The sequence below is a fragment of the Corvus hawaiiensis genome, chromosome 2, assembly GCF_020740725.1.
Source record: "Corvus hawaiiensis isolate bCorHaw1 chromosome 2, bCorHaw1.pri.cur, whole genome shotgun sequence".
Taxonomy (NCBI): Eukaryota; Metazoa; Chordata; class Aves; order Passeriformes; family Corvidae; genus Corvus; species Corvus hawaiiensis.
This window is the reverse complement of record NC_063214.1, coordinates 1,105,839-1,133,762: the sequence shown is the minus strand read 5'-3', so window position 1 is coordinate 1,133,762 and position 27,924 is coordinate 1,105,839. Positions and strand designations below refer to the sequence as shown.

At 50.7% G+C, this 27,924-nt stretch overlaps 2 protein-coding genes and 1 long non-coding RNA gene across 7 annotated transcripts in view; all 3 read right to left on the bottom strand.

The window, feature by feature from the left end:
• Positions 1-1,352: 1,352 nt before the first annotated feature.
• LOC125321151 lies at positions 1,353-9,297 on the bottom strand. The gene is made up of 3 exons (XR_007201475.1): positions 9,125-9,297; positions 5,830-5,970; positions 1,353-4,006 (listed from the first exon to the last, which is right to left on the bottom strand). It is a non-coding gene; the product is annotated as an uncharacterized LOC125321151 (long non-coding RNA).
• Positions 9,298-9,897: 600 nt separating this feature from the next.
• LOC125321149 (mitochondrial uncoupling protein 3-like) lies at positions 9,898-13,592 on the bottom strand. Of its 2 annotated transcripts, XM_048293543.1 has the most exons (7): positions 12,195-13,592; positions 11,749-11,887; positions 11,418-11,628; positions 11,023-11,220; positions 10,741-10,842; positions 10,479-10,659; positions 9,898-10,336 (listed from the first exon to the last, which is right to left on the bottom strand). In XM_048293543.1, the coding sequence occupies exons 1-7, from the start codon at positions 12,341-12,343 to the stop codon at positions 10,231-10,233; spliced, it is 1,086 nt and encodes a 361-aa protein (XP_048149500.1). In that variant the 5' UTR covers positions 12,344-13,592; the 3' UTR covers positions 9,898-10,230. The 2 variants fall into 2 exon arrangements, with proteins under 2 accessions (XP_048149500.1, XP_048149501.1); XM_048293544.1 differs by having other exon boundaries at positions 11,749-13,592.
• Positions 13,593-13,690: 98 nt separating this feature from the next.
• Positions 13,691-27,924, bottom strand: part of C2CD3 (C2 domain containing 3 centriole elongation regulator) — a 41,600-nt gene continuing 27,366 nt past the window's right edge. The window contains exons 25-33 of one of the 4 annotated variants that reach the window (XM_048293523.1): positions 27,724-27,862; positions 27,021-27,085; positions 26,123-26,328; positions 25,278-25,378; positions 24,230-24,394; positions 23,071-23,279; positions 21,308-22,295; positions 20,577-20,676; positions 13,691-14,381 (exon numbers count right to left, since the gene is read on the bottom strand). In XM_048293523.1, coding sequence (XP_048149480.1) covers positions 14,109-14,381; positions 20,577-20,676; positions 21,308-22,295; positions 23,071-23,279; positions 24,230-24,394; positions 25,278-25,378; positions 26,123-26,328; positions 27,021-27,085; positions 27,724-27,862 — 2,246 coding nt within the window. In that variant the 3' untranslated portion in view covers positions 13,691-14,108. The other 3 variants (XM_048293525.1, XM_048293531.1, XM_048293537.1) reach the window with 3 other exon arrangements.

Here is a 27,924-nt window from a genome sequence, read left to right as displayed (position 1 = left end):
GGGCTGCGGCGGGACCGTCGTTCGGGGCGCTGTGCGGAGCCCGGCACCGGGGGCTGCTCCCGGCGCTGCGCCGAGCCCGAGGCGCTGAGGTGGGAACGGGACCCGGGCCCGGGGATTCGGGGCTGGGTCCCGTCGGTGTCTGCTGGGGGTCCCGGGCCGAGCCGCTTGTCCCTCGGCGGGCGGGGTGCGGCTCCCGGGGCCGGAGAACTGAGGTGGGACGGGGGATGGCATTAGCGATCGGGATCGCCGCGGCTGGCAAGAGCCGCTCCGGGATTGGCGCTGGGGCCGAGCACGGCGCTGCCGCTCCGGCTGCGGCCAGCGCGGGGCTGGGCTCCCGCCGGAGCTCCGGCTACGCTCCCGCTGCGGCCGCGGGGAGCCGGGGCCGTGCCGGTGCCGGGCCCGCCGGGAGGGCGGCGCTTCCCCGCAGCAGGCGCTGGATCGCGCCTGGAAGCGGGCGGGCCGCGGGGACCGCCCGTGCTGCCCCCGGCACCCCCCGAGGCCGCCGCTCCCTCAGCGCCGCCCGCCCTGTGGGGCGCCCCCTGGCGCGACCGGAGCGCCGGCGCTCCCGGCCCGGCCCCGCCCGCAGCCCCCGCGGGGACGCGGAGCTCCCCCAGCCCCGGCACTGCCGGGGCCGCCGCACCCCCTGCGCACAGCAGCGCCCGCCTCCCCCTGCCCCGGGGCCGCTCCCCCGGGGGCCTCCCGCCCGCCGCGGCCCCGCCCAACGAGCGCGGCTGCAGCGGGACGAGCCGCTCCGGGCCGGGCGCTGGCGCCGAGGCCGCTGCTGCCGCTCCTGCTCTGACTGTGCCCGCTGCGGGACCGGGGCCTCGCCGGGGCTCGCTGCTGCTTGGGCCGCTCATCCGATACCTGCCGGGTGAGATCTGATGCTCTCCTTCCTTCCCCCCCCCCGCTTTCTCTGGGGCTTGCACGCTCCAGTGCAAAAACCTCTGGGTTTAAAAGTCCAGTGAAAACTGTTTATTCTTTATTTCCAGAGCACAGGAGATCTTGAGTGGGAATGGATACACAAGGACCACCAAGTCGCACCCTTATGTGAATGGCTTCTCTGGGGATTGAACCCACACCTGGGCACTCTCAGCACCCTGCTCCAGCCAAGCCAATCTCAGCTCCTGGGAGTGTCCTGCCTGGGATAGGAATGCCAAGTGCCAGCAAGGTCATTCCTATGCAAATATAGCTCCTTCTTTTATGCTAATGCTGCTTTCCACACCAGCCCCTGCAATGGCCCCAGGGCAGAGCTCCATGGCCAGCACCTGATCATGCAACAACACAGGTGAGCAGTTGTGTGACAGCACTGAACTCTTCCCATAACCCTGATTTCCTGCCCTTTCCAGGATTTACCCAACATCTGTAAAGGTGCTCGTTCCATGGCCCTTTCCAGGGAGAAATGAGCAAGGCAAGTCCTGAGGGTTTACTTGGTCCACGGCCAAAGCTCTTCTGGAGAGGGTCAGGGCTGCTCCTGCCTGCAGAGGGGCCTTTCCCACAGGTGAGTGTTCACAGCCCAAAATCCCAGGGGCTGCTGAGGCCGGGCCAGCTTTTCCGGCCCAGAGCTGCACAGAGCTCTCAGCAACTCCTGCTCACTGCCAGGAGTGTTCCTTGGTGCTCCTTCCGTGTGTCCCAGCTGGCAGGGAACAGGGGGAAGGAGAAGGCTGGGAGGCCCAGGAAGGGAAGCAGCAGCTCTTGTGCTTTGGATTTGCAGAGAGGAGCTGTGCCTGCAGTGTCCTGCCCGTGGCATGCAGCGTGCCAAACACACATCCCGGGAACGGGCACTGGGCTGCCCGGGCAGTGCTGGGATGGACATGGATAAAGGGCTGCCCGCGGCCCCTCGGCCAGGGGCTGCTCTGAACAGGCACCCGGAGATGCTTCAGCCCCGACAGACCCCACTGAAACCCCAGAAATGCCCCAAGGAACAGCTGGCACCGGGGAATGTCGGCATGGGGCGTTTCCAGAGAGGCTCAGACAGTAACTCCCGGTGCCAAGCTCCTGGAACTCCCAGACACCCACCAGGTATGTCCCAGCCACCCCGAATCCCTTCCCTTCCAGCCTGAGGACATCATCCATCAGCAGCATTAAAGCCAAGGCAAGCTTCCCTTGTAGAAATTAAATCCCAAGCAATGTTCTTGGAGATGCCTTAAAATCAAAGGTCAGAGTCGGATGAAATTTTGTTTGGATTTTTTCACGGAGACACCCAGAAGTGCAGAACCGATGGAAAGCTTTCCCAGGTGGAGCTGAGCTGAAGGCAGGGATGTGCATCCCTTTCCTGAGGGAAAAGAACTTGCAGAGGCCACTCCTGAAGCTCTGGAATGAAATCAGCTCCTGCAGGGAGAGAAGTCCTCCCGTGGCCACAGGGGCTGCCTCAGCAGGGGCTGGGAGTGCATCCGGCCAGCTCCTTCTCTTGCTTTAAAACATCACCTGGAGCCTGAGCTCACAGGGGAGGTGGGTGTGAAATCAGCTGAATTCCAGGGAACTCTGTCAAGTGCCCCCTGGGGACATCAGTGGGGCCAGGGGGATGAGGGTTATAAATAGCAAATTCTATAGAACATAAACCTGTCCTTGTCCTGATCCTGCTGAGCTTCCTTGGAAGCTCTGCTGCTTCCTGACACAGCTGGCATTAAAGCAGCAGCTCTGCGTGGGAATATCCACACTCCATGAGGCACTGTGAAGGAATTCCAGTGGGAATTGAGCAGGGAATCTGGCGATAGGGGTATAATTCATCTGAACTAGCAAAGCAGATAGCGAACTTCAAATCTGGGTACCACACAGAGAACAATCTTTGTGCTGCCCTGTCAGCTAAAGCCCGTGGGCTGGGAAGTTTTGGGAGTCAAATGTATGGAATTATACAAATCACAGCAACTGGTACCACCCAGAGGGACGATCCAAATCCCAAACAGTTCCTCCACAATCTACTCTGGGGGAAAACACCCTGCACCTGCCAAGAGCTCTGACTCTGCTTTTCCTACCAGCTCCCGAGCAGTGTCAGGGCCACCATGAGGGCTTTAAAATCTAAATCCCACACAGTGAATAATCCAAATAAAGAAATGCATTGTTGACATCAAAAGCTCAAAACTCTGTTAAAAGTTCTATGACAACGAGGTAATGGGATTCCCAGGAATCTCATTAATGCTCTTGGTTTCATTTTTAATCCCTCATTTGGCAGCTTGTAAAACTTATCCGTGAATTTAGAGGTCAAGCAGGGTTAGCTTTGGATTGACCTTCACCTCTGGTCCTGCTTTGTGCAAACACAACTTGGGCCAAGATGGGTGAACTCATCACTTCAGCTTTTCCCTCCAGAATATCCCCTACTTATTTCCCTGTAGATGAACTCAGATTTTGCCCCAAACTGTCTACTCCTCACCTCCATTTGCCCTCAGAGTGTCCATTCTGTTCCCCACAGGTGCCCTGCTAACTCCAGGGACGTCCCTTTGCCCACAGTGCCTTTCTCCTGCCCCTTTCCAGCCTGAGGCTGCTCCTCTGCTTGCTGTCTCTGGCCTTGTCCCACATGGGGCCTCTTCTCCCTTCCCTCCCGGCTGCTGCCAAGGAAGGAGGATGCAGTGAGTCCCGAGTGCTGACCCCTCACTGCTACCCCTAGAGAGCCCTGGCTCTGGTCCCAAGCGGCCTTGGATTTCCCAGGGAAATTTTCTGCTGGGCCCCTTTCAGTTGCCTCAGCATTTTCCCTCAAAAATGCCACCTCATTCCCCTTGACATCCCCTCACATCTTCCTACACGAACAGTTCTTGTGTCCCCTCTAAATTATGCCAGGTTTTCAGCTAAATGAATGACATGACCTGTGCCCATTGCTCATGATTCCCCCAACCAAAATCAAGAGCAAATGTTGGTTGGGCTTTAAGAACTTGAAATAACTTTGAAGCAAAATAAATCACCTTTTTCTTCTTTTTTTCCTTTCAGATGATGGACTTGCCTCTGTGGACGTATGCTGAGCTCTCACTGCGGGGGACCATCAGGCCTTAATGGCTGTGAGTTCGTGTTCTTCTCACTGGAGAATTAGAAATAGTTATTAATTAGACTGCAGAAATGTCTTCTGAAACCTTTCCCCTTTCCTGCCCTTTGCCAGTAGATCTCTTTTTGCCTTTGAATTTACAACTGTTCCCTGATGTCATCTCCCCTGCCTGAATTTCTTGCAGCTCCTAGCTGGGAATAACTAGGATAACTTAGGGGAGACACAGGTGAGATTTTTAGCTGGATTTTTCTAATTATTCTAAAATTTCTAATTTTTCTAAAATTATTTCTGTTTCCCCAGTGAGAAGAACATGAGTGATGGAGAGAAAGGAGAAAAGCTGTTCTCCCAGTTCTGGATCAAGCAGTTTGAAACAGCCAATACTGTCCTCACCTACAGCCGTGGCAGGTTCCCTCCCTCCTTCAGCCTTGCCCTGACTTCTGAGGGACCAGAGGCACCACACAACCCAAAACTATCAGCACTCACACTCACTACTAGTTATGGACACCTTCGTGTTCCATCTTCGGCCAAACAAACCCCAGGATATTTTTGCTTTCCTGACAGACTTGGTAAATTTCATTTACATTTATTAAGGCAACAGACAACCCTGTATGGCTCTGGGGCCAGATCCCCTTTGGCACAAGAACCCAAAGAGAGCAGACTGGAGGGAAGAATCCAACAGCAAATTGAAATCCCTGATATGCAATGAAGGCCTGCTTTTGGCAGGTTTCTTTTGGCTTTTGGGACACAAGAAAGGCCTTTAGACCATTTGCATCCATGTGAAAAGCCCACACTGAGGACTTGGTTTTACAGATGTTGCACTTAATTCTTTTAATGTGTTTGTGTGGGTGCAGGAAATGCCAAATCCCAAAGCAATATGTCTGTAATATTAAGTGCCATGTCCTGAAATTCAATTATTCCAATTCTATTTTGGTAGTGTCACTTGACATACCAAGCTCCATAGAAACATTCAAAAAAAAATTAAAAGCAACCTCCCTCCCCCCCCCCCCTTCAATTTTCCAGTTTAGGGGTCCTCTTCAGAACAGGTTCAAGAAGAAGAAAAGCCCAAGAGCTACTATCAAGTAGTGTACCAACCACCTGTTTTCCACAGGGTTTTTACAATGAATAGATTTTCATTACACCTCCTGGCTTTTCTAAGAAAAAAAAAATTGTACATGTAAAATACCATCCAGTAGGCAGGTGTTTCTGAGCCCACACCTTTCAGGTAAAGGATCAGAGAAGGAGTGGCACAGAAGGATCCAAAAGTGCCCAAGAGAGGTTCAAGCTGACTGTATTTGGGCAGGGTTATTTGAAACCGAACTGCTCTGCAGCTGCCCCAAGCCTGGAGTTCACAGAAACAAAATGAGCTCCCCTTCCTGTTTCATTTTCTGCTCTCTCTGATCAAGGGAGACTCACATCATGCAAATGATAACAGAGAAGCTGGTAACTCCTGTCCAATGCCCCCAGGATGGCTAGCACCAGGGTTCATTCCCTCCTCTGGCTGATGGAATTTAAACCCAGGGGTTCTGGGATTTAAGGAGCAAAGCCCAGCTTTGCTGCTTGCTGTTCCACTCCCAGCCACATTTGCACAGCAGGAATATTGCTGGTTTCCTTATTATGCCCCAAAGCAGCAGCCCTTGCAGTACTGCTGGAACCCAGAACACCCTCCCCTTGTCAGACACCAGCCTGACTAGTCAGCCTCACACTCCTCCGAGGTGAGAAAAACCCAAACCACTTTAAAATTAGTATTTTGTACCCAAACGGGACCCATTTCAAAGGTCAAATATCCCACACTGCATTCCCGAGCAGTCCCAAGGCTTTTTGACACGAAAGTAAAACTTCCCCCATAAAGGACCATTTACCTTGTAACTGCATCCTCCATAAAACTTCCCACGTGAAAGATCAGGTAGTTGTAACATCCACAGTAGTACATTCCACATAAAGTATCAGGTCCCTTGTTGCAAGATCCACAGCAGAACATCCGGCATAAAGGGCCATTTACCCTGTAACAACATCCTCGGTGAAACTCCCCGCAGAAAGGACCAGGCGCCGTGTAACAACATCCTCAGTGCAACAGACACTTTCCCTTCTCATGTACCGCCCCTTTTCCTCCCCTGTGGTCCCTATCCGGTACTCATCAATTCCAGGAGCCTCGAATTTAATGAGACAGCCCTCAACCTACTGGAGAGGATTTATCTATTTCCTGTTGTGCTCTCACAAACCCTTAAGCCACTCTTCGAGCCTGAGCTCTGCTGCAGACCTGCAATATAACAGCAGGCAGAGTTTGACAGCTGGGCAGCTCGTAGCAGGGAGGGCCACTGGCATGGGAAGAGGCACCATCTCGCCCTGCAGGATCTGCTGCCCTGAGGGCCCGGTGTGGAGGCTCCAGGCAGCGAGAGCTCAGCCGCCGTGTCTCATCCTGGCCTCAGCCGCGGCCCCCGCCCGGCGCCCCGAGGCCACCGCGGGGACCCCGAGGCGCGCGGGGCGGGCACGGAGCGGCGGTGCGGGCGCAGCGCCCTCGGGTGGGCAGAGGCGGAACTGCAGCCGCCGCCCCGCCCGAAACCCCTTTCCACCTTTTCCTGCGACATTCAGTGCAGCTCTCCTGTAAGATTCGAAGGTAAGCAGAATTTTTATCCGTCACTTACAGAACCAATGCCCGCAGCAGCCCCGGGAAGGAACACACGGGACTGTGGTGGAACCAAGGAATGGAGGAGCTATCCTGTCCCAGCTCTGCCTCCTCTGCTGGGAGCAGGGGAGATGCAGCTCTCAACCATAACATCACTTCAGCTCAATCTCACAAGAATTACCTGGCAACACTTACTATTGACCCCAAAGTCCCAGTGCATCATCTGTGTGCTATCTCAAGAAGTTCAGCTGGTCTTTGTGGGACAAAACCTGTGTTGTGTCATTAGAACTGACTCTAATGCCTGCTACCTGAACTATCCAGCTCTAGGATCAATATAAACATTAGATTCTTGAGGGCAGAGTTTGTCACCCTCTGTAAAGCTCGAGGGGAGAACGAGGCTCAAAAAGCAGCTCTTGATGCCTCCAGCACCTGCTGCTGGAAGCACTGGCAGGACTTTGTACAGATGAGTTCGAACCTTTACACAGCTCTGTCCGTGGGACCGAGGGCGGCAAACCGGAGAGACTGATGGAAATAAAACAAATTATTGATTGAAATGGACACTGATGAGACTGAAAGCCCTTCCCCAGAAGTGTTCCCTGCCCAGCACAGGAGCTGTAACTGCTGGAGCAGGGCCTGATATCTGATGAATGCTGCAGCCATGACATTAAAGGCAGCAAAAACAATTACTAAGTAGAAATAGATCCTCACCCAGTCCAATGACTGAATCTCTGTGGCTCATCCTCAAGGGGTGACCCTGCTCCAGGCAGGAATCTCCACAGAGCCCTCAAGAACTGGGGTAAGACACTGCCCTACCAGCAGAAGACAAGGGGTTAACAAAGCTTTTTGGACACATTCTGCCCTCAGAGTTGTTCGACAAAACATCCATCAATACGAATCTTTAATAAAGACAGCTTGTACCTATGCATGCAATAGACTTTTGTATGTTATTTCCTCAAATGTCTCTGTTTTAATATATTTTTATACTAGAAGTGTTTAAACAAGGTTTAACATGAGTTCTGCACCCCGCCATGCTCCAAGCCCTAAGCAAGAGCTGGATATCCTCACACTCATCCAAGCTGAGGCAGCTCTCAGGTAGGGAGGGAGCTGCTGCTGCAGACAGACATTTAAAAATCACCCCTGCCTTGAGGGTGTCCAGACCTGGTAGAAAGCCTTTCCCACCACCCTCTTGGATTCCCCTCCCTGCCACTGGCTTTGCTTCCAGCTTGGGAAGGTTTGTCCTTGGGGCATTTCAGCATCCAAAAGGGCTTTTCCAACTTCAGGGATTCCATGGGACACCCAGTGACTGACCCAGCTGCACAGACAGGCATGGGAAGTTCTTACACACAGATTATCCTGCCTTGAGCCAGAGCACTCCAGGGCATCCTTGAGAGAGTGCAGACAGCAGGAAAAACACACAGCTACAACACTGATCCTGCTCCATGCTTTCCCAGTGGGGCATGAACACCATTTCATCCTGATCTTGAGAGCTCCAAGGAAAATCACTAGTAAGGTGGCACTGAAGACTCCACTTTTCTGACACTCCTGCCCCAGAACCACAGCCCAACAGGTTTCTGTGGGAGCCTGAATGATTTGTGCAGCTCGGAAGCTGCACATCCCTAAAGCATTCCCTTAGGAGCATGAAGCTTCCCGTGTGCCTGTTGTAGTCCAATTTGTAACTTAAGCATATTTCAAGACAGTTTAAGTCAGAATGAGGAGACTTGGTGACAGCACAGCATTAGATATGGGACATCAGGAGACTCACCAGACAACGCTCACTACAGCCTCTCCATTCTCAGCACTCCAGCTGCAGTATTCTCATTTCTCAGTTCTGTTTCCAGGACTCCCATCAGGCCATTTCCAGACGCAAATCCCCAAGGTGTCACTGGCCCAAGATATTGCTCCTCTACCTTCCACCATCCCCTTCCCCGATCCTTTACCCCTTTTATAACCACGGCCCCACCCAGGACACAACAGGAGGCTCCCAGGTGCCTCCTGAGACCCAAATCATTCCAGGTGGGTCAGGAAATAAATACAAATAAACTCGTCCCTTTAGGAGTAACGAATTGTTTTTGTCCCCATTCCCCCTTCCCTCTCCTGTTCCTGGTTCCTAAGGCAGAACACAGAGATCAGGTGGGGTCAGGGGGAAAATGTCTAGTCCAAAGCCAAACAAAACTTGTTTTTCCATCGGTTTCCTTCAGGACTGTTCAGTTTTTCCCACTCACCTTCGGCCGTAACGACAGGAGCAGCTTCTCGCTGCGACCCATGGGAGTGGGCACAGGGACACCCATCCCGCTGCTTCCCGGGAAACGGAGCTCAGCCCATCCCATAAAACGTTGTCATCGCAGCTGGGAACGCGGCACGAGCTTTATTCCATGAAAAATGATCCCAGAGAGCCTCAAGTCTCGGGACAAACTCGTCCCACACTGCAGTTGGGTCCCAGGTATCAGTGCTAAAAGAACGCACGTGCCCCTGCGGATCCCACCGGATCCAGGTGACCCCTGCGCAGCCCTCTCTCCCTTCCGCCCACTCACCTGAAGGCACCGGTCGCTCGTTCCCGGCGATTTTCCCCATCCCTGGCTCAGGACAGCCCGTTCCTGGCGCAGCTGCCGCTGGCACAGCGGGAATAGGGCCGCCGAAGGAAAGCGACCCGCGGGTTCCGCGCCCCGGGGCGCGCTCGGGCGGACGCGGGGGCGGAACCGCAGCCGCCGGTGCAGCGCCCATCGCGGGGCCCCGCCCCTGCGGGTACCGCCTGCGGGTACCGCGGCGCCAGCTTTTCCTGTGGCAGCAGCTGTCCTAGGTCATTGCTGCTCTTTCCAGGGAGTGAAAACCGCCTTGGGGATTTGCTTCTGATAACAGTAACCAAATTTCTGATGGGAGTCCTTGAAACAGAACTGCGTATCTGTGACAAATGACGATGCTACAGATGGAGTGATGACAGAGGAAATCCTGTTCCTGCCAGTTACCCATGGGAAGAAAGCAATTCCCAGGTGTCTTGTGCTTGATAAACAGGGAAAGAGAATTCTGTGTCCTCTCCTGCTTAGGATGTACATTTTCACTGTCCTAAAAAGGGACCATTTGAGGCTTTAATGGGATTGGCGAGGGTCCGGGATCTGCTGCCGCCTTGGCAGGGCAAAAGGTTGGAGATGCTGCTGGTGATTGCGACAGACCTGAATAATTAGGGATTAATGGGAAAATGTTCAGTGCACCAAAAGTGGTAGAGAATGTGAGCCTGACTGGTGTCACGTGTGGAGCTGAGACAATGACCTTCAACCCCCCAAAAAGGTAAAGAAACCCTGAGCCACGCTGTGATCAGACCCCATAGGGGCGGTTTATTAGAAGCGCCAGTAAGGAATAACAGGGATTCTCTGGCCCTCAGCTTGGTCCCACCTGCCCATACCACTGCTCTTGGGAAGCGCTGCTCTTCCTGGCCGGAAAGCCAAGAAACGTTTATTCCTTTGTCCCTTAAAATTCCTCTCTGAAAACCTCAGTTCCCCCATGTTTCTCCTCAAACAGCATCCTTTCTCCTTCCGTCTCTCGTGTCCCTCCCCGAGCGTGTGGCTTCACTGCCCCCCAGCGCTTCAGCAATTAATGTAATTGATGCTGAGCCTCGCTGGGCCGGCGAGAGGCGCCGCAGGGCTCACGCCAGGGCCGGCCGCGCCAGCAGCATGGCGCGCTGCAGCTGCTCGTATGACACAAACATCACCACGTTCCAGGAGCCCAGCCGCAGGAAGGACGGGACGAAGCTGTGCCGGGAAAAGCAGTGCTGAAGGGGACCTGCCGGGGACATGCCCATCCCCAAAGCCCAGCACGTGGGTTGGAATATCTGGGGTTCAATGCCACGGATCCGTGCAGTCATCGCAGCGAGTTTGCAGGTGCTCAACTCACCCCTTGTAGAGGCCGGAGGGGCCATCCTGCATGAGCAGGGCTAGGAGGCAGCTCAGGGCGTTGCGGTACTGCCCGGGGCTGGCGTTCATGTACCGCGTCTTCACCACGTCCACCGGTGATGCCACCACTGTGGCGCAGAACCCAGCGCCAAAGGCGGCCACAAAGTGGCATGGGGCGTTGTCTAAAGGTGGGGAAGAGCCGGGGCTTGGATGTTGCGGGCACAGGGATGGCACCTGGCCATGTCCCCCCATGCCGTCCTCACCTGTCATGAGCTGTGCCCGCAGTAGCGCGTCCTTGAGGAGGTCGTAGGTGACGAGCTCCCCGCAGTTGATGATGGCATTGCGGGCGATGTTGGGCAGCGTCCCTGGGCAGGAGGGTGGTGGCATTGGGCATGCTGGTCACAGCCCCTCCTGGAGCACCCTGGGCAGGTGCCCAAACCCTGCTGTCCTCCTTCTTGTCCCCATACCTCTTCCCTTCCTCGTCCCCGTTTCCATTTCTATTCCCACCCCATCCCTTTCCCATGCCCATCCCTGTCTGCTCCTACCTCTCCAGAGCCCGCGGAACCCCTCCTCCCGGGCGATGGTGCGATAGGCATCCATGGTGCCGCTGTACCGGCGGGCACTGTCTGACAGCGCCCCACTGGCCTGGAACCGGACCTTGACCACGTCGGTGGGCTGGGCACAGGCCACGGCCACAGCTCCCGTGGTGCAGCCAGCCAGGAGTCTCACGACCATGCCTGTGTCTGGAGAGGGCAGGTATTGGGGCCCCTGGCCCTGCAGGGACCACCGGCCCTGCGGGGACCCCAGGGTGAGTGGCCCGTGGTGCCTCACAGAGGGTCATCTTGGGGAGTTGTGCCCCCCAGGGTAAGCTTCTCTCTGGGAGAGGGCTGTGCATCAGGAAGGGGGTGTGCAGGGATGTCCAGACTGCCTGCACACTCACTCTCAGCGCCCTTGGGGGTGTAGAGCTGCTTCACAGAGTCATACAGCCCGATGCGGATGGAGGCGAAGCTCATCTGGCGCTGCAGCCCAGCCACCAGCCCACTGTAGAGGCTGCGGGCTCCCTCTGTCCTCACCATGGTGCTCAGTGTCCCCAAAACACCCCGGTATTCCACAGAGCTGATGGTCCGGGGGATCCTCACCTCGCCCTGGATCTGTGGGGTGCCAACTATGTCACCCCACCTTCTGTTCCTCCCCAAGCGCCACCAGCTCTGTGCTAGAGCTGGCATGGGCTCCCTTTGCCCACAGGGTTTTGGGGGCCCGGCGGATCGTACCTGCAGCCGCACTTTGGCGGTGTCCAGGGGAAAGGTGAACAGGTCAGCGATGCAGCCGGCCATCCCCGCGCTGACGAACTTCACGGCGGCTGGCGGGGGCACCTCGGGGGGCTTCAGACCCACCATGGTGGCAGAGGGGCTGGAAGAGAGGAGGGGTTTGTGGAGGAGCCGGGAGAACGCATCAGGATGGGGCTTCTTGTGGGTGTCCTGCTCGGCGACAGAGGTGATGATGTGCCATGGTGGCTCTCGATGGCTTTGGTCCATTTCAAAAACCGTATCCTGCCCTGTCTCCTCACTTCTATCCCGGGGAAACTGAGGCACAGGGCTTGCTCAGCATGGGATTCACCAATGCCCGCCCTTCCCTATCCCACCCATAACGGGGGTTGCTGGGAGAGATTATCTCCCCAGAGTGAACTGCCCAGAGCCGTGTCCCTCCGTGGCCTCACCATAGGAACCTCGGCACAGTGTTCCAGCTCCTGCCTTGCACAGGCAGTGCCCTGAGAGCCGAGCTGGCCCCACCCTTATATAGCACCCACGAGGACATTCCAGCAGCCACAGATCGGGTGACAGAAAGACAGTGTTCCCCTGGTGGCATTTGAGTTGATGGGACTGGGTCACCTGGCACCCGTGATGAGGTGGCTGTTTCAGCCCTCTGCTCTCCTCACAGGGCTCAGGCATGGGGAGAAGGGTCCTGCCCAGACCCCCTGCATAGGACTGAGGAGGTTTTTACCCTAAAACTACTCCGGCAAGGACAAGATGCAGAAAACCCTTGCCCCAAGGCTTTACAGCAAGTGGTTTGGAGGCAGTGCAGCACTGAGATCTTTGTGCAGGGCAGGTTGAATCCCTTTGCCTGACACAGACCATGGACCACAGTCCATCCCAGACAGCTGCCGTGCTCCCGGTAGGATTGCCTCTGCATGGTGGAACGTGTTCCCCAAGCTCACGTGGAGCAGGGGCCGGGTGAGCACTTGGAGTGAAATCCACCATCAAACCCATGTTGCCCTTAGGAGCGTGGCAGGGCGCTGGGTCTCAGGCTGCCAGAACGGACTGGGCTACTGGGCTCAGGACAAGAGGCTAGAGGCCAAGGTGGAGTGAAGAAATGCCCCTTTTCCCTCATTTTAAAACAACTCTGTGTTTAACCCTTGATGCTCATTAGCACCACACACAGAAAGGGCCCTCAGGATGTGCTGTGAGCCTCCGCACTTGCACCTGAGCTTGCCTTGCACAAGGGGAACTTGGTGTGGTCCTGACACCCCGAAGCCACCGTCGCTCCATCCCTCAGGCTCCAGACAAAAGCTGCCTGGCACTGATGCCCCTCTCCAGACGGCTCCTGCCTTGTTTTCCTGCCCGGCTCCTCTGCTGACCTAAACCTGAAAGGAAGACGCTGTTTACCTGTTTACCTCGTGCCCAAGATACAGCTCAGGGGCCAATGCTGTGACCTCCTCTGTAACAGTAATCCCAGTCCAGCTGGCATCCCGCCTGAGTTTTTTTGGGGATGCCATCAGGAGAAAGCAGCCTGCACGTCACTCCTGTCCTTCCAGGGGACACTGGGCACCTTCACCTCCCATCCTGACGCAGCAAGGGCAGGGAAAGGGGCCACAAGCACAGGGCAAATTGTGCCAGCAGTGAATTACGCATTCAGGGTGGCTCCTGGGAAAAACAACACTGCACAAGTGGGAGAAAAAAGGGATGCTGATCCTTTGGCTGCTTAAATCCTGAATTCCATGCATGGTTTGAAAAGCAGCTCAGATTGGAAGTGACCCACGTGGGCTGTGCTGCACGGTGATACTCAATTCCTTGGCAAAGCAGTGATCTTTCCACGTGCTCCTGGCCACCCCAGCTTCCAGCAGCATTTCTCTGACTTACAAGCTCACGTGGCAGAGATGCCTGTCCCCTGTTGAGGGAAGGTTCCTGCCCTGGCATCGGGACACTTTGCAAGGGCTGACAAGAAACCAGGGAATGTTTATTGAAACAAACTGGAGAGAGCAGTACAAAAATAACTGAGTTCTGTTGGCATCAAAGTCTGTTCTCTGAGAAGTGTACAAAAATAATTTAAATATAAATATAAAAGTCTCATCTTTCTAGTCACCCTCTTTTGTAGCCCCGCCAGATTTTACAGTGCCCTTGGCCTGTGTTCACACAAGCCCTTTGGGCACCTGTGGAAACCGAGAATTGTGCTGCCCACCAACTGTTTTTGAAAGGGCCATTTCACAGGAATAAATCCTAAAACTGGATTACCTGGAGAGCAGGTAACAGGTCATGGATTACCCACAGGGGTGCATCTCCGTGGGGACCTGCCCCTGTAAGATGCAGCTCCCCGTGGGTGACCACAGGTTTTAAGCCCTTCTAAATAGGGAACTTCAATTAACTAACCAATTAGGCAAACTAAAAACAGAGCCTGAAAGCTGTGGCCTCCACCTCCCCTTCACTGGAGGGCTCAGCCTTTCCCAATGCATCCGGCCATGGCTTAGGAAGCTCTGCCGTGGACGGTCTGCTGCCAACACTATTCCTTCTTGGAGAGCTGAGCAGAGAAGATCCTGGCGATTCTTTTGGCTTCCTCTTCTGAGAGGTCGGGGATGGGCCGGGGATGATTTGGTCTTCGGTAGGGGATTCCTCTGGGCACTGCTCCACTCCTGCTCTGGGGAGAGAAGAGACCAGCTGTGAGAGCTCTGCCCTGTGCTTGGTTTCAGGTCGTGGCAAACCACAGGGTTGTGCAGAGGGTGACAAGTTGAAGACACAGAAAAAACCACCCCAATGGGAAAGAGAACAATCCGAGTCCTGGAACAGGGCTCCTGTGTGTGACCTCTGAACTTGTGAGCATCCATCCTCAGCCAAAGTCTCCCTGTATGAAGACAAAGGAATGACAGTGGTGTAGTCACTGGGACCTGACTGCGTTTTGGCTTTCAATTATTATTTTACTTTATAATTTGCAGAACCTTGAAGACCAAATCTCCTCACAGTGGAAAGGAAATGCTCTCTCACAGCAAATCTTAAGCCTGCTGAAAGGACAAGGTAGCTACTTGGTTTAAACTAAAAGAGGAGAGATTTAGATTAGATATTGGGAAGGAATTGTTCCCTGTGAGGGTGGAGAGGACCTGGCACAGGGTGTCCAGAGAAGCTGTGGTTGCCCCTGGATCCCTAGAAGTGTTTAGGGCCAGGCTGGATGAGGTTTAGAGCAATCTGTGATAGTGGAAGGTGTCTCTGCCCATGTCAGGGGTGGCACTGGATGAGCTTTAAGGTCCATCCCAGCCAAAATCATCTGTGATTCCATGATAAATGGGGTGGGCCAGGCTCAGCTGCCTGCAGGGACCCCAAAGCAGCAGCCCATGAGAGGAAAAGCCCTGGTTTAAGCAGTGTCATCGCCTCTGTGCTTTGCCTGCAGCCTCCCCGCAGCCTGGCTTTGTCCCAGATGTTCCAGCAGCACTAGAAGATGAGCAATTTCAGCGTACAAAGAAACACACATTTCTCCCCAACTAGTGCAGAGCTGGGCTGTGCCCATGAAGCACTGAGAAAAGCAATCCTGCTCTGCGAGCCTTTAGAGGAGGAAGCTGTGGGGCCAGGAAGGTCTTCGGGAAAACTGATCTGCCAATCTGGCCTTTCACCTACATGACTGGGCTGCTTCTCTTAGCCTTGGGAAAGGTCTCCTGAGGGGATCAGCTTCCTCACAAGAGAAACAGCACCAGGATCCTGTTTTGGTGCACTTTGATATGTACCCTCTGGAGAGAGAAATGGCTTTTTTAGGAATAAATGAGTCTTTGTGTTTCGTAACCTGTGCATTACAGGCTCAGATGACAGCCTGCAGGTAAAATACTTTAAAACACTTCCTGTTTTTATCTCACTGAACTAACATACATGGATAATTAGGAGAATCTTTGCTCTGCTCTTCTTTCTTCTTAACTATTCTCCAGGATGAATTTCCTACAGCAAAATGTAAGGAGCCAAGAGAGATTAAATGCAGACCTGGCTACAGCAAAAGCTTAAAAACCAGCAGAGAGAGCTGCTTGCTGGACAAAGCACCTCCCTTGGACAGGGCCGTCCAGAGACCAGGACAGTAGCTCATTCCTCCCATGCTGTTTTCTGCCCATCTGTCCAAGGAACGGCTGAAAGGTCAGGAATGGCTGGAGAGGAGCAGTGACCAGGCTCTGTGTTGATCCCTGAATTCAGCACAGCATCTGAAAGCATCTCTCTAGGAAATTCCCCCAATCTGCCAATTACCCTATTTCAAAGGTGCATGAAGCTGCATTTCCTGCCTTCCACAGCTCCCCTTTCACACGTGCCACATGTCCTGCACAGCCAGGGATGGAGAGCCAGCACCTCCTATTTTCAATGTAAGGAATAGAATCCCAGAATGGTTTGGGTGGGAAAGGACCTTAGAGCTCATCCAGTGCCACCCCCTGCCATGGGCAGGGGCACCTTCCACTATCCCAGCTTGCTCCAAGCCCCATCCAACCTGGCCTTGGACACTTCTCTGGGCAACCTGTGCCAGGGTCTCATCACTCTCGCAGCCAAGAATTCCTTCCTAACATCTAATACCCCTAAAGCACCCTGTACTCTGAAGCCACAACACAAGAGCAGGTGCCTGGTGCTGTCTGACGTCACTGAGGCGAAGGAGAGCAGTCTGTTTGCTCCCAAAGTCAGGAAATCGGTGTGCTTGGAAAACACACCACTGGCATGTTGTTTCAGAGATGAGCAGCTAAAATACACCTCCTCCCATTTTCCTACCATTGCCCAATGTGCAGGATGAAATGCTGTTAAGATGTGTGCATCTATCCTAATGACCTTCCTAAAAATGAACTTCCAGCTGTGGAAAGGTTTAACAGCAGTTCCTGCTGCTATTTTACATGAACAGGTGTGAATCAAAATGAGCGAGGTTTAAAAGCACCGTTAACACTCCCAGCTCAGACATGTGACCAGAACCATAGAATCATGGAATTACTGAGGTTGGAGAAGACCTGTAGGATCGTGGAGCCCCACTGTTCCCTCAGCACTGCCAAGGCCACCATTATCCCATGTCCCCAGGTGCCACATCCACACAGCTTTAAGTCCCTCTGGGGATGGGGACTCCACCACTGCCCTGGGCAGCTGTGCCAGTGCTGGCCAGCCCTCTGGGGGAAGAAATTTTCCGTAATATCCAACCCGAACCTCCCCGACACAGCTTGAGGCTGTTTTGTCTTGTCCCTTGTTCCCTGGGAGCAGAGCCTGACTGCCCCCTGTCACTGTTGAGGCAGTCACGACACACACGGACAGTGCCTTGGACAAAGGGCAAAAAGCTGTTTATCAAACAAAGCAGCCTCTTTTATACACCTTTTGTATGTCATCATTCGTGTTACACACTCATTGTGTGCAGCTAAACTACTGCAATAGACTCCTTGGCCATTACTAACTTCAATATGCTACCACTGGCTACCTAGAGCATAAGCATTCAAGCATTCAGAAAAATAACAAGTGTGGATATACTGCTGTTTTTCTCCTTCTGTTGTTTAACTTGCATGTTTCTGTTGATACTACATTCTCACGGGTAAAAACTAATTAATCACAGACTTTTCTCACAGTCCTCTAGCTGAAGTAACAGGCCTGAGCCATAATTTTACAAAGGCAACAAGGCCTTCATTTTATAAGGTTTTACTTAAATGCCACACCCCCCTGGCTGCCCCCTCCTGTCAGGGACTTGTGCAGAGCCACAGGGTCCCCCCTGAGCCTCCTTTTCTCCAGGCTGAGCCCCTTTCCCAGCTCCCTCAGCTGCTCCTAATGCTCCAGCCCCTTCCCCAACTCCATTGCTCTTTTTTGGACACCAAACCTTCCTTTAAACCATCCCACAGGCAGTTTCTGACTGTCAGTTTTATCCTCCTGCATAGTTTCCAGAGCACACATCCGAAATGTCATTTACACCATTCCTCACCCCAAGAACAGGTTCAGGTCAGTGCCCATCCCAGGTTTCTCCATCTCTGTCTCTCAGACTCCAAGTGTCTGGTGCTCAGCCAGGAAGCACACATGTTCCATGGGGAAGATCTAAGAGGAAAGGGGACTCGAGGACCACGCTTCACTTTTCTTTTTATAGGAATGGCAGGAACACTGAAACCAGCCAAGGATTATCCAGTGCCTGTGTGCCAGGGGCTGGACTAAAGCAGATTCATGAGCATGTTATAGGTCATGGTGGGGACATGGCCTCTTCCAAGGTCAAAGAATTCCAGTCTGGGGGGCAGAGAATGATTCAGCACTGTGGCTCAGCAAGTTTGCCCAGCAGTTCTGTTTGTGCACAGGGATGGAGGGCAAACAGATCTGTGTTAACAGGCTACAACCTACCCTGGCAGTGGCCTTGCACCTACCCCTGCTTTCCAGGCAGGAAATCAGGAACATCCAGCAGATCAAGAAGAAACAACACAACCAAGAAAGGATGCTTTGGCTGTTGCTGCCATTGGCAATTTTGGAACATATAAAGCGATTGTGAATCTGCCCAAGGCTGTGTTACTTCTAATTCACACTGACAGTAAATCTATGTACACACAAATATGAATTATTCCAAGTAAAGCTGGTTTCCATGTAAGTTTCTTATCCTTTCAGAATATTCCTAGAGGCGAGGGGGAAAAAAACAGCATGGTATTTGGAGAGGGACTTTAGCCAATGGCCTGGAGTGCCAGGACAAGGGGGAATGGCTTCCCACTGCCAGAGGGCAGGGACAGATGGGATATTGGGAAGGAATTGTTCCCTGTGAGGGTGGGCAGGCCCTGGCACAGGGTGCCCAGAGCAGCTGTGGCTGCCCCTGGATCCCTGGAAGTGTCCAAGGCCCGGCTGGACATTGGGGCTTGGAGCACCCTGGGATGGTGGAAGGTGTCCCTGCCCATGGCAGGGGGTGGAACAAGAGGAGGTTCTTTACCACCCAAACCATTTTTATGGAAAAGTTTATCAATGCTCTGATTTTTCAAACCTATCCGCTAGCCCCCACTCAGAGCAGGTGAGCAGTGTGGAAGACAAGAGCTGGGAAGGACCTCAAGAATGGGAAGCCTGAGTTTGATGTAATAGAGAAAAGAAGTAAAAAACAAAGAGGTTTTGTGAGGCTCTACAAAACTCTGATCTCTGGAAGTTGGTCACAGCATCCATGCTGAGCCTGAACTGTTGCAGCACCTTCTCAGGGCCCCATGTCCTCACAGCAGGAGCTGAGACAACCTTTTTTTCTCAAATGCTGCCCAGCTCCACACCTCACCACTGCTTCATCATTCCAGGAAGAAGATGAGTAAAACAGGGAGTCAGACAAGCCAGGGAGAGGGGGCAGGAGCACCAGGAAGGCCACGAGAGACGTTTGCCAACTGCCAAGTGAGTGAGGGCTCTGGTGATGTCCAGAGGACAGCTCAGATTTCAGCCTTGCTGTCATGCTTGGTGTTGTGCAGAACCAAACCAAGCCCAGCTTTAGAAACTGATGTTCCAAAGGCCAGTTAAAACCAAAACTATGAGGAAGCATTTTTCTGAACTCTGTGTATTGGTAGCAGTGAAAAACTGGTTCTTCACAGAGGGGGTTTGATGCACAAGGCACAACTGAATCCTGTCTCAGCACACCTTACAAGTCCTGCAGCAAAGGATTAGTGCCAGCTAATCCTGGAATTAAGCTGCTTTAAGATCAAAATATCCAAATAGCGCCTTGCTAACATTTTACCTAATTAGTAATAATTTTCAGGGCTGTATTTCCAGCCACTCAGCTCAGTGCTGCAGAGAGGGGATTCAAGTGAAGCTGGTATTAGTATTAAACCACAGCTTTCCATGACTTCAGAGCTATTAGAGCCAGTCTGAGTCTGTTTTGATTCATCAGACAAGCTGTTTCCAGTGACATAAATGTTCCTTAAAGTGTTTGTGTCATAGGTCATATGGAGAGGAACCAAGGCATCATCTTACCTGGGAGTGGTAAACAAACAGCCCAGCTGCTGCAGCACCCAGATCCACATCAACATCCACAGCAAAGCTGGGGCTGGAAAAGGATCATGGAATCCCAGAATGGTTTGGGTGGGAAGTGACCTTAAAGCTTATCTCATTCCAACCCCTGACACAGGCAGGGACACCTTCCACTAGGCCAGGGTGCTCCAAGCCCCATCCAACTCGGCCTGGAACATTTCCAGGGATGAAGCAGCCACAGTTGCTCTGGGCACCCTGTGCCAGGGCCTCCCCAGCCTCACAGGGAAGGATTTCTTCCCAATATCCAATTTAACCCTCCCTTCTTCTAGTTTAAAACTCTTCCCCCTTACCCATCACTATCTGCCTATGCAAAAAGTCACTCACTCTCTTTTTTATAACCCCTCTTTCTGAACTGAAAATAAGATAAATACGAAGACCTTGAAGCAACTGAGCCACAAACCTCTTGCAGTACATAAATCTTTATGCACATAAAAAAGCAAAACCTCAGCAATCCCCAGCTTTGGTGCAGGAGGAACAATCACTCCAGTTATTCTGCTACTCCCTGGGTCTCAGAACTGTTACAAGATACCTCTCCAGGTATCTCCCTCATTTCATCCTGATCTAAAAGAGATAAATTGAAGCCATAATTGCAAGTTAGAACTCCCCAGAATTAGGCATATCACCTCACATTAAAGCACAAAGAACATTTCCCAAGCATACTGAACAACTGGTTGATATAAAGGCATAAGGCTCACAGACAACACAGCCATGGATGTTAGAAACCATCCTCACGGACAGAAGAGGTACCAGGAAGATTCCCCTTGACACAATTTGGAAGCCATCACCTCTAAGTTGAGTGCTGGCAAGCAAAGGAAGGGAGAAGTGTTTTTCCTGCTTTAAGGAATGGATTAAGTTGGACAATAAAGGAAAGGACATCCCATACTTACTTTTGGAGATGTGGAAGGATGAGAAGAAGTGCTGAGCAGTCTCATGGAGGCTTCCATCTCCTGGGGTGGAAGGAAGAAGTTTGGAACAACAGGGTCAGATCTGAGCAGAACTGTTAAGGAACAACTTTTGGCAGTGTGCAGTTGCACAGAGGTCCAGATGTGGAAAAAGCTGCAGCTGTTAACAGGTCTGAAAGTGAATCTCATTTGTTTTAATCTATATTCCATTGCTCTGAACACTTGGTTCTCTCACCTGGGCTCGCAGAGCATGGGACACTGACTTGCTTTAAAACAATACCTCACAAATTTGTAGAGGACTTCATCCTGCAAAAAATTCCAACACTTAATCTGAGATTTGGAATTTGAGGAAGAAACATTGGGAAGTATTTTAAAAGCAAAATAAAGCATGTTTCTTTTTAATACAGGAGAAACACAAGAGCTCTAACGCATGGGGAAAAATAACATGGAGAGAGAATGCAAGAAGGCATGTCAGAACAACCCAAAACGAAACGATTCTCACAAATGACAACATTTATTGGCTACAAGTGGCAAGAAAGTCATCACTACATTGTGTGAAACAGTGTAATGGACCTTCCCAGATCACCACTTCTGGATTCATTTCCCAGGGAAGAGCTTCACATAGCAAATTTCTCTTTCCTGAGGCCAGGGAGATTCTAACTAAGCAGGGAGAGTCATCAAATACAGGGAGTGCTTAAGAAAAGAGTAAAGGATACAAAGTGATTTTTGGTTTGACGGAGTTTTCCGACCCTTCCACTGGATCTTCACCGCTGTCATCAGGGAAGCTCTCGCTATTTCTTTCCGAGCCAGCTTGGGCGGATACACTCTGAACACAGCTACCATCAGAACCACTTCCTTCCTTGCCTTGATGATCTCCATTCACAACCTCAGCACTTTCCTCCTCCTGCCTCTCAGTGGTTTTTTGATTGGTCAAACCTATGTCTCCCGGGAATGGCGGCAGTTCCTTGGAGCCTGCATGGAACTCTACACTTTTCTTTGCAGGTTCAGTGTTCAGTGCTCTGTCCCAGAGGCTCTGTCCAGTGGGCTGAAGTGGATCCTTCTCTGCTGTTCCCGTGCTGCTGTTGAAGGTGTGGAAGTCTCCTGCTGCTCCCCAGGGGCTGTTCCCACCTGCATGGGGGCTCACGGGCAGGCTCAGGGTGCTGAGCACGCTCTGGCTGTCCCCATGCAGGATGCTGGACAAGGTGCTGCTGTTCCCTCTCTGGAAACAACCTGCATCTGTGGAGTGCTGGTCTTCAGGCCTGGGGTCGAGAGGATGCTGCTCATCCCCCTGCCCTGTTTCGGAGATCACACTGGACCAGGGGCTCGTCCTGTCCGTTACAGTCATTATTTCATTAAGAGTTCGTGGTTCTATAACATCTTCTTCGTATTCTTCTTCACTGTGTGGCTGGATGGCAAAAGGACCTTTGATTTCCTGGATATAACCCACTGGATGGTCATCTTCAGGGACAATGGGGCCTAGAAGTTCGTGCAACATGTGTCTCTCAAACACAGCTCTCCCAGAACTGCACGGCTGCTGTGTGTCACTCGAAACGCCGGGCGAGTCCGACTCCAGCCGGCCTTGAGGACCTTCCGGTCTGGCTCCTTCCTCCTTCCAGCTGGGTACATCCATAGCACCCAGCTCCCTGCTGCTGTCCTGATGTGCATTAGAAGCTTCTTTGCTATTTTTAGTTACAGTCTGCAAGTCTGGTTAACAAAAAAAAAGCATCAGTAAATGCATGGAGCAACAGTTCAGCTTATATTTGATTTATTTGGGTTTTTGGCAGAAAGTCTTAAGGAAGGTTAGGAGCTAAACATGCACAGCTTTGCCAACACTCTGCTGATGTGAGCACGCTCTGCTCTGTTTCCCACTGACAAGACCAGAAGAACAGAAATGCTAAGGAAAAAACAGAAGCATTAAGGATGAACTCAATGGGAAATTTTGCAAATTCTTGAAAAAGCCACAATCACTTATTTTTGTTTCCCAGTGAGCAGATTCTATTCATTGCTTGCATCTTCTGGGAATTGAGTTCACCAGTATTAGGTAAGATGGCAAACTATTTTGAGGCAAGTCTTGCTCCAAGGGAATGGTGGGGGACATTTGGAAAAGGAGAAGGAAGAGTCTGAAACAGATTGTAGAGGAAGGCATGTAAAAAACAGTAAAAAAAATTGCGAAGGATGAGAAAGGAAATAAAAAGAACAAAACCTTGGAGAATAAAGAGGGGAAAAAACAGAGAAGATCAAGGTGGTGATACAACAATGGCAAATTCTGGCATAATAGGGATGTGCCCTTCAACTCCATCTCTTGGAAATGCTGCTTCCCTGTAGGAAGCCATGGGCAGAAAAAGCATGGAGTAACTTTTCCACTGGCAGCAACTGTAGCTCTGGGTTCCAGCTTATTCTCTACTCTGGTAAGTTATTTTAAAAGCATCAGCAGGGATTTGATTTTCTTGTCATTTTGCTACTCACAGCAACAACTTACCATTGATTAGGCTGCTGACCTGAGACACCAACTGACTAGATTTTTCCAAAAGATGGTAGCCTTTGGGATCCACTTCTCTGCTCATTGAGCCCTGATGGTCAGTCTCCCACTCCTCATGGCTTAGTTTGGATGTGCTGAAGTCAGGAAAAGACCTGGTCAGCTTCTGACTGAAGTATCTTTGGACCTCATCCAGCTCGCTCAAGTTTTTCCTGTAAGCAGTGGTAAGAAATTCAGTAAGAGGGGGAAAATAAGCCTGTGGCAGTTGGGTTTAAGTTGGATCACCCTAGTCAACAACATGTAGATGTGCAAATGAAGGATTAAAGGTTTTTATTGAAAAACAGATCAGTAGGCAAGTGGTGAGGTTGCTCTAAGCAAGAGGATAACACTCCAGAACAAATCCTGACTTGGCTATGAAACTTCGTCTGGAAGCTAAAAAAGAGCTAGTTTTAAACTTACTTAATCAAATGAGTTGGATTTGAGATGACCTTCCAACAAAAGTCATAAAGCCAAGGATATTACTTGACTTATGGCTGAGCTTAATAAAAATCTGAGGATTTCTATGTGTTTAAGATCTAGGGATTTTAAGATACATTGCTTGTGGCAGCAGGGGAAGGGATGAAATACCTCAGGAAGTCTCTTTCATCCCTATATTCCTACAGATACTAAGTACTACTCTTCTAAATTTATACCTCATTTAAACCTAGAATCTAGTCAAGAGAACAGTGCTTCTAGCAAGAAGAAAAACATCCTGTTGGGAAAGGATATACTGCCCCGTGCAACCCAAAAATGCTTACAGGCTTGTTCTTGTACCTGTGGAAGTCAAGTGAAGGGACTACTGGGTTCATAGCACCTGTTGTGTGACAGCAGTAGCAGGATGGATAAATCCAAGCATTCTCTCCAGATTTGGAAACGCTGCTGTTGCTGTTCCCCTTCAACAGCCCACCACACTGCTACAGCACCTCAGGCCTGTCGTGGAGCTTCCCACCCAGTCCCTGATTTTCCAGCCTCGCCTCATCCCGCTGTAAATCACACCGGAATCTCTTCATGAGTTATTGCACTGTTTCACCTTCATTTTCTTAGAACTGGAGCTGTCACTTCCAAGCTCTTCCCTGCTAACCTAAGGCCTGGCATTGCCCTGCTGGCCAGAGCCCTGCTTTACCTGAGAGCAGTGAGGAGAGCAGCGCGTGAGGACGGCGATGCCGACTCCAGCCTGGCTGCCCGGCGCGTGTTCCCTTCCGCCTGCTGCAGGGATTCATGGAATCTGCGCACGTTCTGCATGTGCTCTTCGTGTCGAGGCGTGTGCGTGCCAGGGGGGCTAATCCTGCTAACAACAGGCCTGTGTTTAATATCAACAACCAGGCTGGAACCTCTCACTGTGGAAAGTCTGTCAACCAAGAATACCCAATGTCTTGAAATCCACTAAAGAGCCACCGATGGATGAAGCTAGTTCTTTCAAATGTCCACAGGAATGTCATTTACTGTTTCAGATTTATACCAAACTCAAGTTAATGGTGTGGCTGGTAGGGAGTTTTCCATGCCTGCTGGCAGCTCCCAAGCTAGTTGTTTAGATCCCATAGTGGTGAGCCACAGTCCCTCTAAACTTCAAAGACATGTATGGGAAAAGGATCATCTCTGTAGGCTAAACAAACAAATCATGAACTAAAACACTCTCTCACTCATTTTAAAGAACAGAAAGCAGGAGTTACTGCAGGATATCTGACAGTCTTACTCCTGGAATAGGCAATACTACAGCATTTCACCAGCTGTCATTCACTGGCCGTGGACAGAAGGGGATGCAAAATAAAGGGGATGCATCAGGGATGCTCTATTCTAATTTACACTTAGTAAAAATAAAACCAAATACAGACACAATCCTTATTCTTATGAGGGCCTGGAGCAAGTACCTGCCAGTTTGAACAACGGCATCATTTAAATCCTAATTTACAAGGGTGCAAATGAAACACATCAGGAAATATCAATGACAAGGAAAAGAACATTTGCGTTGTGTCAACAGGAACCTGTCCCAGGATTGCTACCTCCTGCACCTCCCTCTCTCTGGGAAAGGGAATGTCCACTAATTTTTAAGCCCAAACACAGTGGACACACTTAGACAGGGTGTGCCATTTTTCCAGTAAAGTCAATTGGCTTTAGAGAGGTATTTCTGAGACCTGAAAATAATAAAAAAGGTTGTCAGCCTGTGGACTTACCGCTCTCGAGCGGGAACGCTGACTTCCTTTGACAAGGAATTCAACATCTGCTTGGACAAGTTTGTAGAATTACTAGGATATGCTGGGAAGCTGACCTTCACCTAGGATGAAAAGGAACACTGTACATGAGTCTTTCACAGCAAGAAAGTAAGAGAAATTAAGTCTTATCCTGCTGATCTAACAAAACCTCAGGCTTTCTAAATAGCTTTAAATTTTCAAATTATTTCCCAGCACTGAGCCAAAGTACCATTTCACAACACTTGCATTTCAGACACTTTTGTTAATTCTCTCCATACTGTCAGAGAGTAAACTGATGGAAAGTAGGGTAAGGGCTCCATTACATGTGTATAACACACCCCAGCATATCTGGGAAGTCTAGAGAAAAAAGAAAAACCCAGAAGAAATGGCAAATATCCCAGAAAGACCGATTCCTGACAAATTAGATTTTTACCTAACCAACGAAAAGCCGAATCTGCTGTATGTTTTTTGTATGTTTTCGAGCATCAGCGGTCACCCAAAGCAGCAAATAGAACAATGCCATGCTCCCAGACATCCAAATCCACACAGTATCCTCCTAAAAAAAATATTCCCAAACGCCCATGAAGCAACGACAGAGTGAAGCCAGTGGGGATGCTCATGATTTGGTTGGAGTGTTGTAACGAGCACTGGCCTGCAGCTATCACAGAAACCTGGAGCAGAATTCCTAAGGAATGAAGTGGTTTTGGTACATTTATGATTAGTCCATGACAGTGCTGTGAGTTTGTGGCGAATTTGCTCAGGAACCTGGAGTGTTGATTATTAGCAATGCAATTAAGTGTGAGAGGAGAGGAAATGGAAGCACATACAGAAGAACTTTCTGGCTGGCTTCGGACCCTGGCCTGCCTTTCTTCTTTGAGATGACTTATGGCTTGGAGAGGGGAAATGGCCACTTTGATCTGCCCTCGGCACTGCCCGCTGAAGTCTGTGATGTTGTACCACCCACACACGAGCTGGAAGCCAGAAAGGAGAGGAGACAGGTCCACAGATGCAAATCCTATCACTCGCTCCGACTCTGGGGAAGAAGGATACGAAGCACATATACATGGACATGAATAATTTTCAGGAATGCTAAAACACAGCCCTTGAAATATGTCTTGGAAGCTGACCCGAGGTCCAGAACAATCCTGTCCAATAGGGGAATATTATTCGGATTACCTCAGTTACATTCAGCTAAAAATGTCCCTGTAGAAGCAGTGAAAGCCCAGGGCATGGAGAGGGATTGGCAGGAGAATCACTGTGTATGTACACATAGTACTCTGGATACACAGGAAGTTTATTTTTGAAGGAAAAATCAGACAGCTGAACTTCAATATGTAAAAAGAAAGAAATAGAAGTATTTTGTTACAACTGCCTGGCCACACTTCAAGCAGCTCCAGCAACAACAAACAGCACATGAAGGAAGCAGTTAAGAATTTCCTTCAGCAGGAAAATCCAACCTCTAAAGCACCGTCAAAATAAAACCAGAGAGAATACAGATGAACCAAACCTTGTAAGATGATTAATGGGGAAAAGGAGGATGCCAAGGGCCAGGAAATCAATAGGTATTTATCTGTAGTATTCTTCTAGCACAAGGCAAAAAATGTCATTACAATTCTACTCTCCAATTTACTTAACAGAATTTATTTTCCTTGCATGAAAGACAAGTCAGCTAAGGAAGGGGATGCAGAAAACACACTCCTCTTAATACTGCACTACAAACTTTACCTGCTTTATGCCACACTTTAAAGACCAAGGTTTGCTGTGGATCCAGGAGAAGCTCTTTGGATAATCTGTTAAGAACAAAAATCATAATATTTTATGCAAAGCAGGAAAAAGCAGTAAAATTTATCTTCCCAGACAAATCAGTTTCTTTCTAGACCAATGGGGGCAGGAACAAAACAAACCCCAAAATTACTGAGCCTCAAAGTATAACATATCTTTACATTGTTTGGGCTTTTGCTTATTCAAGAAGTATTTCCCTCTCCTCACTCCTGCTGTACATTTAAAAGATAGGACAAGGAAACCATGAAGGAACAGCAATGCAGTTTATTTCATGACTCAATAGCACAGTGACAGCAAAGCCCTGGGGTTATGGTTGACAGCTGTAATGTTTGAACTTCATTCCTGGAAATAAAAAAAACCAAATGGAAAATCGAAGTGTTAAATGTAGAACAGTTTTTAAGTTGTTTGAAGTGATTCAGATATTAGAAACAATGGAGAAGACACAAGATTGGAACACATAGGTTAATTCCTGAATAGTACCACATATGACTTGATCTGCTGAGGTTCCTTGAAGCAGTCAATTCATCTCTTTTAATTTAAGCTCAGATATCTAGCTCTGAGCTAAAACCCCCAAACTATATGTCCTTTTCACACCTGGCCTGGCTGTCAGATCCAGGGAGTGTCTGTGTGAATCCCCATCTCTCACCTTGCTTGTTGCTGGAAGTCCCAGACTGGCGAGTCTGTATTTTCTATCACTGGAGTGGTTACTGGAGCATCTGCACCAGCAACAGCAACTGATACACAGCTACTGGGGGCTGTTACTTCACGTTCTGTCAAGGGACTTCCTGAAATGGTACAGAATTAAATACAGATTTTTAAATTAATAACAACAACAACAACAATCTAA

Coding starts and splice junctions, on each gene's coding strand:
- LOC125321149 (XM_048293543.1), bottom strand. CDS start 12,343: ATGCCACCAGGGGAACACTGTCTTTCTGTCACCCGATCTGTGGCTGCT. Junction 11,629..11,748: donor CCGCCAAAGTGCGGCTGCAG/GTACGATCCGCC, acceptor GGCACCCCACAG/ATCCAGGGCGAGGTGAGGAT. Junction 10,660..10,740: donor GCGGGCACAGCTCATGACAG/GTGAGGACGGCA, acceptor CCCCACCTTTAG/ACAACGCCCCATGCCACTTT.